This window comes from Leuciscus leuciscus, assembly GCF_965113295.1.
Source record: "Leuciscus leuciscus genome assembly, chromosome: 4".
Classification (NCBI taxonomy): domain Eukaryota; kingdom Metazoa; phylum Chordata; class Actinopteri; order Cypriniformes; family Leuciscidae; genus Leuciscus; species Leuciscus leuciscus.
In genome coordinates this window covers 22,131,663-22,146,936 of record NC_138728.1, presented here as the reverse complement: position 1 = coordinate 22,146,936, position 15,274 = coordinate 22,131,663, and the positions used below count along the sequence as shown (strand labels likewise).

The following is a 15,274-nucleotide window of genomic DNA, read 5'->3' as shown; positions in this document are numbered from 1 at the left end:
AGTGAAAGCCTTGTTTTTAATGAGCTGATTAAATATTTCAATATTTTGTGCCTAATTATTTACTTATGTTGCAAGTAGCAGTGTAATAAGTGGGATAATGCATTTCCAGCTGGTTAACGCAATATTACTGATCACCCTCTCTGGGTTTATTTTTGCGATAACAACCAGTGGATGTACAGTTGTGGTCAGAATTAATGGCATCCCTGGTAAATATGATGGCTGTAAAAAATAAATCTGCATTGTTTATCCTTTTGATCTTTCATAATTTTTTTTTAGCAATAATCTAACCTTTCATTGAAGTAAAATAATTGAAAGTGGAATCCTTAAATCACATTATGAAATAAATGTTTTTTTTCCCTCCAAAACACGTTTCTCCACAATTATTGGCACCCTTTTATTAAATACTTTTTGCAACCTCCTTTTGTCAAGATAACAGCTCTGAGTTTTCTCCTATGATGCCTGATGAGTTTGGAGAACACCTGACAAGAGATCAGAGACCATTTCTTCATACAGAATCTCTCCAGATCCTTCAGATTCCCATGTTGGCGGTGCTTCTCCTCAGTTTACTCCACTCATCAGGTCAGGGAACATGGCAGAAGCTTCATTTTGTGCTCCGTAACACATTTTTGTGTTAATTTTGATATTTGTTTTGGATCGTTGTTCTGATGGAAGATCCAACCACGGCCCATTATAAGATTTCTAGCAGAAGCCGTCAGGTTTAGATTTTTTATCTGTTGATATTTGATGGAATCCACGATGCCATGTCTCCGAACAAGATGTCCAGGACCTCCAGCAGAAAAATATGCCCACAACATTAAAGATCTAACGGTATATTAAATTGTACACTTGGGGTACTTTTTATCCTTGTGTGCACCAAACCCATCTTAAGTGTTTGCTGCCAAAAAGCTCTTTATTTAGTTTCATCTGACCACAGAACCCTGTGCCGTTTGAAGCTCCAGTCGTGTCTGACAGCTGAATTTGCTGGAGTTTGTTACTGGATGAGCGCGGACGATTTTTCTTGAAAACCTCCCAAACAACATGTGGGGATGTAGTTTTTATATATATATATATATATATATATAATTTTTTTTTTTTTTTTTTTTTAATAGGCTTCTGACCCCAAGACTCAACTAATTCTCCATCTGTGATCCTTGAGTCTTTGGCCACTCAAACTCTCCTCCTCACCGTGCATTAAGACAATATAGACACACGTCCTCTTCCTGGCAGATTCGTAACATCTTTAGTTGATTTAGATGACTTCTTAATTATTGCGCTGATGGTGGAAATGAGGATTTTCAATTCTTTAGCTATTTTCTTACAGCCACTTTCTATTTTGTGATGCTCAACAATTTGGCCTTTGTGTTTCCTCACATTTAAACTCCTGTGAAACAAGAAGTCATAGCTAGAAAATGTAATGTTCCTAAGTCACCCTGGTGTAAAAAAAAAAAAAAAAAAAAGGTAAATATTAATGGGAATATACTTCAGAGATATTTTACTTGTAAAAAATTCTAGGGGTGCCAATAATTGTGGCCAAAGTGTTTTGGAGAAAAACATTTATTTCATAATGTGATTTCCTCCCCACTTTCAATTATTTTACTTCAATGAAAAGGTTCGATTTTTGCAAATTTTTTGAATGAAAGATCAAAAGGATAAACAATGCAGATTTTTTTTTTTTTACAGCCATTTTTGATCATATTTACCAGGGGTGCCATTCATTCTGACCACAACTGTACATTAACCATTAAGTGTCACAAAAATTTTCAATATTTAACAAAACAACACACACTAGCACATAACTTTTTCTTAGATTTTTCTTCAAAAAAAAAAACATTGTGCAATCTTAATGTCTGTCAGCGTTATTTTGTATTGTCATTTTCGTCAACAGTTTCAGTTTAATGTTTTATTTTTATCATGAAAAATAAATAGTTATTTTTTACTTTTTTTTTCAAGTAATTTGAGTAAAAAATGCAATTCAGGAGTAGGAGCTTGGTAAAACCGTGTTCATTCTTTAAATACATTTATGTAGTCTTGTCTGACTTTTGAGTAACTTCAGCTCTTTAACTCCAGATGTTGTTTTTAAGTTGATCTTTTTGACAGTAAAAAAAAAAAAAAAAAAAAAAAAAAGAACTTTTTGTGGGAATTTTTTGCATTCCTTTCTTTGAAGGCAATACCTTAATTCAAAGTGATGGTGACAGTTGTTTGTGTGTTTTCGTCTCACCTTGCTGACAGCACAATGGAAAGAAGCAAGAAGTTTGACTTAAATCAAGAGGGAAAATGGAAGACTTTCTCTTTCTCTTCTCTCTGACGCATGCAACTGACATCTCCCGCGCTCCTTTCAGGACGTAATGTATCTGTCATCCCCAAATAAACTCATCTCTCACGTTGAGCCCTAAACAATAAATGTGTACACGGCAGCTCGCGTTCATTTTTTTCCCGATTGTGTCGATCAAATGGTGCGGCTTTCTCATCTGCGTTCTTTTCTATGATCAAAGCTCCATTTATCAAAGACTTTAGACTGATAATGTGAGTTTCTCCACATAGCTGACATCTCCTGCCTCTTTTCTCTCTCGAACCCTCCCACCCAGTCTCTTCTCCTTGAGGTAGTCATGGCAAGATCTCCTACAGAAGCCCATTACATAGTGGAAATTAGACACTAAATCGGGCAGCAGAAATCAATGGGCGAGCTGGAGTGCACTGAAGCACCCGAAGCGAAAATATTATCCATTTATTTGGTTAGGAGACATCCACAGTGAAGATCGCCATACTCCAAACACTGCTTGTTTTTGATTCTCCTTTTAAATGCAAAATTATTTTTTAAAAGGCAGCAGGGGGATATGGAGAAGGATTCTTGCTCAGGGACACGATGCATCGACAGACCTGTGTTTGCGATGGAAATTCATGTCTTGAGAGCCCATCACACTAAATTGATTATGTTGAATATGAAACTGAAAGGCCGTGTTGGGGGTAGTTAAAGAGTAACTCTCGCCAATATAGAACCTAGGCTCTTTTTGTTATTCTCACGAGTCAAACTTTAGTGTAAAAGCATAATAAGAATGGAAACGCCACTTTTAAGATTGACCGTATTTTCGTTTTAGGTCAAAATGCCTTTTGAATGGGAGTGCATGGGGCACTTCTATGATAGCATCAAAATCGCTATTTTTAAAACAACAAGAAGGCTCGACACAACATGAACTGTGCTCGAAGTATCACCAGTGGCTCTACACGTGAACTTGAGGATTGACTACATTGTTTGTGTTGTGTACACAAAGTTTACTAAAAAGAAAGGTTTTGAACGACTCACTTTATCAGTTAGTGTTTCCGGTGGCTGGAATTTTTTCAGTCAAAAGTAGTCGATCTCCGAATGTGTCAAACAAATGTGACATTTTATATTATGAATATTGTTGGCTCTTTGACTAATTGCTTTCTTCCTCTATTGTAAGATCCTGGATGGGCAACTTCGGACCTGTAGGGTGCCTGTCCTGCATAGTTTAGCTCAAACCCTGATAAAACTTGGCTTTCTAGTAATCCTGAACACAGACATAATAAATACATAGATGCCCTATTGGCCGCTGGATCGTACGTCAACGGCGCTGCCATATTGCGTGGGGCAACTTTCCCCATTACTGTCATAACGGGAATTGAGAAAAAATGCCTGCTTCGTGTGCTGCTTGGGGCTGTACAAATCGCAACACAATTGAAAACAGGTCTCAGGGAATTACCTTTCACAAGCAAGACTGAACATGTGTTTCTGGTTGTATTTGGTCATTATATAATTAGTAATAGTAACCTTAGTTTGCCACTGGAGTCAGTCAGACTTAAATAGCTAGCGATGTCGCTAGTTAACTTAGCTCTGAAAGTTGAAACATGAGTTGACATGATTTATATTATAGTTTTAGCTTATATTATATTTTATATTATAAAGTAAATTTCCTGAAATCTAAATATTCATCTATATTTTCTTAAAACCGACTTTTATGACAAGTACTCGTTTCGGGTAGGTACTAGTCACTATTTCATTACTATTTTTATTTTCAGAGGAGAAAGGCCGCGAAATTTATAAATACTACTGTTATTGTGTCACGAAATGTAGTTTTAAGAGTTTTTCAGTCGAGAATGTAGTAATTAAATCTGTGGTTTATTTATAAAGATAGCGCCTATTTAAAAAATGTATCTGACGTTTTCGGTGTTGTGAGATCCAGGCGATCACCGGGCGCTCAGCGCTCATGTACCCCGCCTGGAACAGCCTTACCTCGGCCAGTGCTTCTGATGTTTGCCGCTGGCTCTGATGTCTCTAGTCTAGTGGTTAAACATGAGATATAATTCGTCTTGTGTATATCTAACGGGCGATCTTTGGTCTCATTAATCTATAATTTGTTCCCTGGCAAATCGTTTTGGCTGAGGGCAAAGTGAAGTTTCATAACTTTATATTTAGGCTATTTAACTTTAATGTTGTAGCTTGCTGTATGTTTGACTGAATTGTTTACTTTATTTCTTGACTCGTTTAGCTTCTTATACCTTTTAGGCTACTTATACTTTGGTAATGGCTATTGATCAATACAACTGAAATTTAACAAAAAGAGACAGGGTTGTGTCATTTTATTTTATATTGCCTATGTAAGAATATTTTAAAATATATAAAATATTTTATATACATTCTCTTCACTGTATGTAGGCCTACATAAAATAAAATGGCACAACCCTGTTTCTTTTTGTTAAATATCAGTTGAATGATCAATATTATGACGCTTCATATTATTTTCATATTGTCTGTATTATTCTGCAATTGATATTACATTGTATTTGGTGTTATTATTATAATTGCTATTATAATATTATACCACTTGCGATTATCAATCTATTATAGTTATGCTGTTAAATTATTGTACTATTCACTAGTCAATATTTTACATTATTTTTTATTGTCTATATTCTGTAATTTATATTTCATATTCTGTTGCTATTATAATAGTATTATACATAAACTATATGCTATTATCAGTATATTATTATATTATTGTACTTATGAGATTATATAATACAATTAATTACTATTTTATTTGCTGTATACTGTTTGTTTATTTGATTGACTATACACTAAACTATTTACTATTACGTCTTTCTTTATCGTATATGTACTATTTGCTTTGCACTATAGTTGTACCATATGATATGTATTACCATAAAGGATCCATCAGTTATCTTTGTTATTGCTAAAATCGGGTCAAAGAAAGAAAATCCTTTTTCCACAATAAGAAAACTTTATTTCATTGAATGTGAAAATTAAATTATATCTCAGTATGGGGGTCTTCGCAATTCTTATCCAAGAATAAAAACCGAAATACATGGCAAGCCTGAACTTTGACAATTACTTATTAAAAAAATATTTTATAAGTCTAACTATCGAGATTTTAAATAACTGGAGATGGAATTTTTTGTACACCACGTACAAACCACTGAAATCGGTTGATATCCAGAGTTTTTATCCAGAGAAACCGCAGCTCACCCGTTTACTTGCATTTGTTTACAGCGCAGTCTTGCCCTCAGCAATATGGCGGACGCGTTGACGTATCGCAGCAACGTTCCAAGCTGCCAATAGTATGTATTTATTATGTCTATGATCCTGAAGAGCTTGATTAGCTGGTTCAGGTGTGTTTAATGAGGGTTGGAGGCAAAACTCTGCAGGACAGCTATCCTTCCAGGAGCAGAGTTGCCCATACCTGGTTTAGATCAAACTAAACCTGTACATCTGCATCTGTAAATGTAAAGGTTCTTCTCAGTTAAAGCAAAGCAGCTCAGGGTTTGGAACAGAACATGCTGTCCATTTTGACTGCACAGTAAATTTGGGGATAGCGTTTTTTTTTTTGAGGAAATAAAGAAAGTGTGTTCGCTAATTAAAATTTGTTAGTGCATGCATCATTGACAGACATCATTACAATACTTTTTTTTTTGGCATGCTATCATGTGACACAAATACAGAGCATTTCAAAGCCAACATGCAACCAACGCAACGCAACCTGCTCCTGCTTAATGTGATCGAACTTAGTTCAAAGGATTAGTTCTCAAATGAAAATGATTTGCTCATCTCAAGTCATTTCAAACCTGTATGAGCAATATTCTCCCAAGGAATACAGGAAGGAAATCCCAAGGAAAGGTTTTTTTTTTTTTTTTTTTTTTTTTTACTGTTTGCTCTTGCTTACACAATTATAATGAATCGGGACTAAATTTTTCAAAGCTTAAAAATGGATTCAAAAGCAACATAAGTGTTACAAAGGACTTGTGCACTATATTATCATAACAATTTTTTCTGAAGGAACAGAGTGGAAATTAAGCCCTTATATTTTATATTATATTTTTAATGACAATTAAGCACTTTCCAGAAATCCAAATTCTTCTCAATGATGATTCTCATTATGTGTGGATTTTTTGTAATTAAAATTAACAAATTTAAAACAAACACTAAAATATTTAACTTTAAAATTAAAATAAGGTATAATATTTAAAATAAACCGGATGTTTTTTTTATGCATTATTGTGAGACTTTTCCCCTTTCTTTACGTAAGATACATTTTTAAATAATACTAAATTATATTTAGATAATTTATATCTTGTACTTTTTCCACTTAACTTGTGTATATGTGCTTAAGACTACTAGTAAATATCGACTTAGGTTTTAGTCTGTTCTCTGTCCGACACACATCAATGATAAGGTATAGATCACTTCTATGACACTTGTATGGTTCAGCTGCATCCTTTTTGAAGCCTGAAAGCTTTATTTCCCAATCATTCTAAATCTACAGATAAACACTGACCTACACAGTCTTCAGATTTCTCCTCTCGTGTTTCATGGAAGAACTAAAATCATATGGTTTGTAATGAGATAAGGATGAGAGAATGCTCATTCTGAGGTGGATAGTTTCTTTAAGATGCTCTTTGTGTCTGGGTGTGAGTTTGTGAGGATGAACGAGTCAAGCTGAGTAAAATGGGTGGTGCAAACTTCTCACCTCTTGCACAGAAGCTTGTTGAAAGAGAGGTATAAGAGGATTAGTTCTCGGTATGTCAATGTGAATCTGCAGGGAAGAGACACAAAAAAAAAAGAGGAGCACAAGCAGGTTAGGACAGAACGGCAGCGAGAAAGCTCGAAGAGAAACGGGGTCTGCCCGTTTGAGGCTGCACCTGAGAAGAAACTCACTGAATTCTACATTCTACTTCCTGTGCACCTTAACGCAAGATTTCCAACCCAAAAAATTTGAGATCGAGACCAGACAGACAGTTTGACAGACAGACAGATGGATGATGATTGAGTGACGTGCTTTTGGGTGGACAGAAGCATGTGGCGTGACCATCAGTCCTCTTACCTCGGTCACCTTGGGCTGTAGAACTAAACTTTCCGGACTCATTCGGGGAATATCTATGTGAATCTGATGGTTCAGAAAACACACATACACATATATATATACAAAATGTCGATGTCAAGAACATAGAGAGTTATGGAACTGAGAGATGACAAACACACAAATACACAAGTATGATCATTATTAGGGATGCACGATATATCGGCCACCATATCGGCATCGGCCGATATACGTTCATTTTACTGTTATCGCTATCGGCCTGATAAAAAAATTTGGCCGATATATTAAAGCCGATCAATAATGGATTATTTCCTTCAGCTGAGACTCTTCAGATGCGCACTGTTCGCCATGACGGTTTTGAATTTGCTGAAATATGATTGGAATCACTTCATAAAATGGAAAATACAGTAAAGTGCAACATGCGCAGTGCAAAATCTGTCATATAGGCTACATAAAATTATAATGAGAACATTATAATTGTGTGCTTGGGACGTGGCTTTTAATGGTGAGACTTTTGTTTTTGTAATCAGCCTCTCGAAATTGTTTAGATTTAGATTTATCGGCCAAAATATCGGTCATCGGCTTTCAAATATAAAGAAATATCGATTATCGGCCAACATTTTCATATCGGTGCATCCCTAAACATTATGATGGTTGCATTAGATGGTTTTTTTTTTTGCATGATATTTTCATGATAATTAAGCACTTTGCAACCCAATTCTAATGCTGCGTTCACACCGGACGCGAATAGCGCGTCAAATTCGCGCCTGCCGCGTCTAGTTTGACGCTTGACCGTAAAAACAAAAGTTTGAAGCGAAATTTACGCGCGTCAGAGGTAAAAGTTTTGGCGGCCATCTTTTTTAGATGTTTATCGAGCATTAGCGTTAGCATTAATCGAGAGAGTCACCGCTCGTATATGCTCTGGAGAGCAGAAACAGCTGCGTAGGGGACATCGTCGCTGTACTCGGGTCCACCAGACCCTCCGGAGGGTTTCAGGAGTTTCACAATTTGCTCCAGGAGCTAGGTTTGGTGGACCTAACGGTGAGGACGCTGACGAGGACAGCGTAGGCCGTATAAGGCCTCGGCCTCGAGTGGTCTATGCCTGTCGAGCCCGCGCTCTACAGCCCGGCGCGAGGTTCACCCTCGCCCGCACCCACCTAATCTGTCATTTATTTTTGTTTTGATAATAAATGGAGCCAGCCTCCAAAAGTGAAACCTGTCCTGTGATTTTTGTTTTTATACACTAAATTGTGTTTGTTGTCTTTACACTAGAATAATAATGTTTCATATAATCTAGAATAGATATGGAATAAATAGCATTCAATACAAAATGAGTATCTCTCATATATTGAAATCGAGTTTTTATGTGAAAGATTTGCTTTGTTGTGCATTTTAGTCATATTACAAAATAATTTATTGAGGCCAAACATAAAATAACATTATAAACTGTCACTTCACCACGTGACAGCAGCAAGCAGGCTCCTGATTGGTTAACGCGGCGCGAATTGACGCAGAAGTTCAGATTTTTCAACTCGGGCGGCAGACGCGAATTCGCGTCAAACACGAGAATGCACAAATAGCACTACATAAAACATTCGCGCGTAACGCGCTTAACGCGCCAGACGCTCAATTCGCGCCATTCGCGCGAACTTGACGCGCGAATGAGGCGTATTCGCGTCTACCGCGCCGCGCTCTACGCCTCATTCGCGCCGCAGGAATTTTTTACGCGCGTAACGCGTCTTTGCATTGACTTAACATTGAAATCACTCGCGCCTGACGCGCTATTCGCGTCCGGTGTGAACGCACCATAATGGTAATTCTCATTAAGTCAAGTCAAGTCATATGAATGAGGGCATAAGTCTGGATTATTATTTTTTTTTTAATCTGCATAAATTAAAGGCAGTACAAATACTAAAATGGTGCATTTAAAATATGAGATACTTTTCTTTCTTTTTTTTACATTATTTTGCATTATTGTTGTGAGCATTTATTATTGAACTAATGCCACAATAATATCTTAATATACAACCAATCTTTATTTTCCATTTTATTTATTTAAAATATCCACAAATTAAATATTTTTATTAACATAATTTTCCTGACTTGGGCATAAGTGCTGTCATGAAAATGTCACAATGCCAAAAATAAAAGGCCTCAATGACGGTAAAAAGCAACTAAATATATCTTATGTATTTATAATTTTAAAGTGAAATACAACAAATGTTCTTAACAGGCCGGTGAGAATCACCCAGATATAGCTTTCGAGAGGAGAAACAAACGTGTGAATCTCACATCGTCAGTGATCACTAGTCGGCAGTCTTAAATCAGGTAGACATTTATCAGATCAGAGTGACAGCAACAGTTTGATCTTCACATCCTCCTGCCAATTCACTGGAGCTTTAAACATTCCTTGTCATCTTTTCCTCTCAGCATCTAAATAATCAAACACTATCTGCTGGTGGCATTTCTAAACACTCAGAGCTTCTAACATAACAGTGTTTTTGGCAAAGCTAACAAACTGCTGCTGCCAAGACCTCGACAGTAGGTAAAACGCAACCAAAACCCCTGACTATATCACATTAAACCCCTGGCAAAACTGAACTGCTGGCTTTCAACTTAAAAATCATTCTATTAATAGCAGAATTAGCACTGGCCGTGCAGAGCTGTACAGGATATTAAAAGGAAAACACAGGAAGTTCTGATTAATCTCCAGAGTCTTTGACTCAGCTAATTATTGCCATCATCCTGTATAAAGTTCAGTTAGCAGCATTCTCTAGACATAGGAGGCCTTTTCCACAAATAAGGTATAAAATGGGAACACTGGGTCTCATTCACTAATAATTGCGTGGATTATTTCGTATTTGTACGCAGAGGAGAACTTCTCCAGAAAAATCTCGCCTAATTCACAACACGTGCGTGCCCACATGAAGTTGTTCTTAATCTCGTTGTATTGTTAGTGAATTTGGAGTATTGTAAATGAGTGGCCGTGTCCAAACCATCTCTATATAAAGGCTTTCTGCACAACCTTTCCTTTACAGCCTTTCGTCACTCTAGTCAAACGTGTCTTACTCTTTCACTGTATATGATCAAATATATGATGAAATTAAAATTTAATGTTTATTAATTTATTATATAATTGTATACATAATTAATATCATATCATTAAATGTATAAATAATCAAATATAACTTCTAAAAATTATAGTCATGTTAAGATGAAATATAAAAGAGTAGGTGCTTCAAAAAGTGGTTTCAGTTCCTTTTTTTATTATTTTTTTAAATTAATGTAAGTACACAAGTTTTTGGTGAGTGATGATTTGCTCGTATGCAGATTTCACGCACAAATTTGTGTGTATGCAGGCTTAGTGAATGAGGCCCATTATTTTTACAAAATAGGGACTTTTTTTCTCCAAAGAAAATGGTCAGTGAAAAAACTACTAGATATTATATCAGCATTACCATTTTATAAATAACAATTCTATAAATATAAATTTTAGATTTCAACCATGTTACCAATACAGTTTGTATGAAACCTATTTTCTTATATATTATATGTCTTATACATATTCCTATATATACACACAGTCATGTGAAAAAGAAAGGACACCCTATTGAATTATGTGTTTTTATGTATCAGGACATAACACATCATCTGGTCCTTGGCTGGTCTTAAAATTAGGTAAATACAACCTCACATGAACAAAAACACATGACATATTACATCATGTCATTATTTATATAACAAAAACTAGGCCAAAATGGAAAAGCCATGGGAGACAAACTAAGTACATCCTTTCTGCTTCCATGGGAATTAATAGGGTAAGTAGCAGTCAGGCGCTGCTAATCAAATGTCTGTGATTAATTTATCATCAGCATGTGTGACTAACTCTATAAAAGCAGAAGTTTTGGCAGTTTGCTGGTCTGGAGCATTCAGGTGTGTGTTAACACAATGCCAAGGAGGAAAGACATCAGCAATGATCTCAGAGAAGCAACTGTTCCTGCCATCAGTCTGGGAAGGGTTATATGGCCATTTCCAAACAATTTGAAGTCCATTATTCTACATTAAGGAAGATTATTCACAAGTGGAAAACATTCAAGACAGTTGCCAATGCTCCCAGGAGTGGACGTCCCAGCAAATTCCCCGTTTACTGCTCATTGCTCAGAGAAATCGCAAAACACCCAAAGAGCTACATCTCAGACTCTATACAGGCCTCAGTTAACATGTTACATTTACATTTACATTTATTCATTTAGCTGACGCTTTTATCCAAAGCGACTTACAATTGCTATATATGTCAGAGGTCGCACGCCTCTGGAGCAACTAGGGGTTAAGTGTCTTGCTCAGGGACACATTAGTGTCTCACAGTGGATTCGAACCCGGGTCTCTCACACCAAAGGCATGTGTCTTATCCATTGCGCCACCACGAACATGTTAAATGTTCAAGTTTATGACAGTACAATTAGAAAAGGACGGGACAAGTATGGCATGTTTGGAAGGGTTGCCAGGAGAAAGCTTCTTCTCTCTACCCCTGGTGGAGGGGTGATCATTTGTGGCTTGTTTTGCAGTCACAGGACCTGGGCACCTCGCAGTCAATGAGTTGACTATGAACTCCTCTGTATACCAAAGTATTATAGAGTCAAATGTGAGGCCATCTGTCCGAAAGCTAAAGCTTAGGTCATGAAACTGGACGATGATTTCAAGAAGCACAGCAGAAAATCTACAACAGAATGGCTGAAAAAGAAAAGAATCAAGGTGTTGCCCAGTCAAAGTCCAGACCTCAACCCAACTGAAATGTTGTGGCAGGACCTAAAGAGAGCCGTGCAAAAACATATACCCAAAAACGTCCCTGAACTGAAGCAATGTTGTAAAGAGACTGATACTGTCATATAGAAAACGATCCCTTCAACTTATTGCTGATAAAAGTGGCTCTACAAGCAATTGAATCATAGGATGTGCTTAGCTTGTCACGCATGCCTTTTCCATTTTGGCTTTATTCATGGTGTAATATGTCATGTGTTATTGTTCATCTGAGGTTGTATTTACCTAATTTGCAGACCTGCTAACGACCAGATGATTTTTATTATGTTGTTATGTACAGCAAAACCATAAAATTAATTTTTCACTTCAATGGGACGATACACATTTACTGTTTAAGACCAGTTTTTTTTTTTTTTTCTCTGCTAAGTTAATTTTATGTTAGAATCTAACATACCTCATAGTTTTAACAACAAACATACAAACATTTTGATTCTAATGCTTATAAAATAAGTCATAAAACACAAATCTGTGTCCCATCTAGAATTAAATATGGTCAGTTACCTGTCTGTATGTGTCCTGATGGTGTTCATCGTTGCGGGAGTCATAGTACTGCTCGATAAAGCCAAAGTATTCCTGCCGTTTCCTCTGCAACGTGCTTTCCCTCCGCTCTGCATTGGCAGGCAGGTACCCCTGTAAATACAAAAACTATCGTTTACAGCGGCCCAGACGAGATACCTCGAAATCAATCTGATATAGATCTGCGTTCGCCAACAAAACATTTGTTTGCCTGCACTAGCACAATAGCTGCTAATTTAAAATCAAAACTCAGAAAAGTTAAGGTTTCCAAGAGTTCGGAGCCACTAAGTTGATATCAGTCACATTTAAAGTTACATTTCCTCTTATTACTGCCATAGCAAGAGAATGAGAACACAGCAGATGTTCAGGCCCAGAAAAGAAAGTCTCTTGATAAAGTAATTGATTGCACAAAAATCTACAAGCACAGAAATCCATTTATCACACAAGACGCTCCCCCATGTGGCTATTTTTTACTTCCACACTCAGTCGAGTTCTGTGACAAGATGTATGTGTGCCAAGCAGCACTCTTCTCTACGCTCCATTAGCATATGTATATGTAATTAAGTCAAACACACGAACATAAGTAATAAGTAACGTTCCCATTATTAACAGAAAACAGATTTTTTTTTTTTTTTTTTTCTAGTATTGTTACACTTAACAGCAGATCAAATTCTTGTTCACTATTGGCCAAACAACATTTAACTCAAATGTTTAATATTTGGCCACGTCTATATGTTAGAAATGTTACAGCAACTGTCATTTCTTAAACAATAATATGTGGACACTGGACACTGGCAGAGCTTTTGGTTTAGACTTATTTTAAAATCGTGATAAACACTTTGCATATTTATAAACATATTGATGTATTCTCTTGTGTTGGCGAAGGTTTATAAATGATTTACCTTACACATCTGATGAAATGGTGCACATTACGTACCCAGATAAACGTTATAAAACATCCAAACCCAGAGATGGAGTTTGAGGCAGTGATAACAGTTTGTGTGGAGCAGCATTTACTGTGAACGAAGCAGCTCTGAGACGCATGTAAACCTATAGGCATGCAAAATAATTAAAGTGCATATATTCTATATATATAACCCACAGGGCATATATTTACTTAATTGAATCGCAACCTTTGTGAATTAATAATAGCACTCTGCTATGGTATGAAAATGGTCTAATAATGCGGTTCATGGATTCTCGTCCTTGGAATGCACCACTTCTGGTATTTCGCCAGTTACTCGACACGGGTAAATTGCAATCGAGGATTTTAATTTTAATTGAGTACTCGAATTTAAATCAAGGAATCGTGGCAGCCCTAGTTCTATTTACATACAATTAAATAATATCACACTTTTTGCATGATTTCACAAAACTAACACATTTTTGGGGGGATATGACAGGCAATTGTCAAGTTACATGTGCCTTGAATATTCATTTTTTTCTACACATCTTATGTTTCATATTTAATTTTAGTCAAGACTAAATTTGTCAGACACGGATTACTGGACAATAACTTTTTAAATCTTTACTTGAGAGGTCACACGGCATGAGATGAAAATAAATGTAAATAACCTAATGATGTCCCCTTACTGTCTAATAATAATGGACACATATACGGTGAATGGTCATAAATGTGATGACAATGTCAAATGACATTACTTTTTTTTTTTTTTTACTGACAAAAAAAATTCACACACCTATTACCAAAGATCATTAGAATCTGTGCGTCTTGTTTTGCACACTGAAAATAAATACAAATTCGTTAAACTATGTTGAACGATGTGTTTAGTCTTAAAATATCACAATACTGGGTCAGGTTGGGTCACAAGGTCTTATTTACACTGTCTGGATTCCGGCATCAACAGACCAACACGAGTACCAACTTGCAGAAGTGAAGTATTTTAAAGGTTCCTAATTTTGTTTTGGATGTTTTCTACAATCGGTTTACATGCACCTAAGGTGAAAAAACACGTTAATTTTCTCTTAATAAACATTGCACATCACTTCATTTCCCCAAAACTCTGAAAACGTTTTGTTCAAATATTCAGCCTCTCTAAACCCCTGCTTTCTGAAAGCCTACTCTGCTCTGATTGGTCAGATGGCCCAGTCTGTTGTGATTGGTCTAACGCTTACAGCATGCGTCAGAAACTAATTTTCCACTACCATATATGAATTTCAGCACTTCCTCAGCACTTGACACACAATGATACGAACAGTAACGATGTTGTCGGTTTTTCCCGTATAAATTCCAGAGCGAGTCCTCATCCTTTTGAAATGAAAACAACATCTTCTCGACACGTCAACAACATGAACCAAACTCTTCCAGGCCTCAGCTACAACTGCAGTGTTTGAGGCGGATCAAAGTAGACGTTGTTCGCAGGCAGCCAATGAAAACCATAGGCTGGCATTATCCAAATTTGTTACATAGGTATGTAACAGAAAGTGAGACTGGAATCGCTGACGGTTCAGAATTGATTCTCTATTAGCAGACAATTACTTTATTTGTCGTGCGCTTTGATCTTTGAAACATTGCAGACCTATTACATTCAGACAGCTCTTTTACACACTGCATGAAAGAGTTTATC

General features: G+C 36.4%; 1 protein-coding gene across 3 annotated transcripts in view; it reads right to left on the bottom strand.

The window, feature by feature from the left end:
- The window catches only part of tbc1d22a (TBC1 domain family, member 22a), a 164,145-nt gene that overhangs the window by 112,535 nt on the left and 36,336 nt on the right, over positions 1–15,274 (bottom strand). Inside the window, exons 6-8 of one of the 3 annotated variants that reach the window (XM_082167422.1) lie at positions 12,672–12,800; positions 7,356–7,418; positions 7,002–7,067 (exon numbers count right to left, since the gene is read on the bottom strand). In XM_082167422.1, coding sequence (XP_082023548.1) covers positions 7,002–7,067; positions 7,356–7,418; positions 12,672–12,800 — 258 coding nt within the window. The remainder of the gene's footprint in view (positions 1–7,001; positions 7,068–7,355; positions 7,419–12,671; positions 12,801–15,274) is intronic. The other 2 variants (XM_082167424.1, XM_082167423.1) reach the window with 2 other exon arrangements.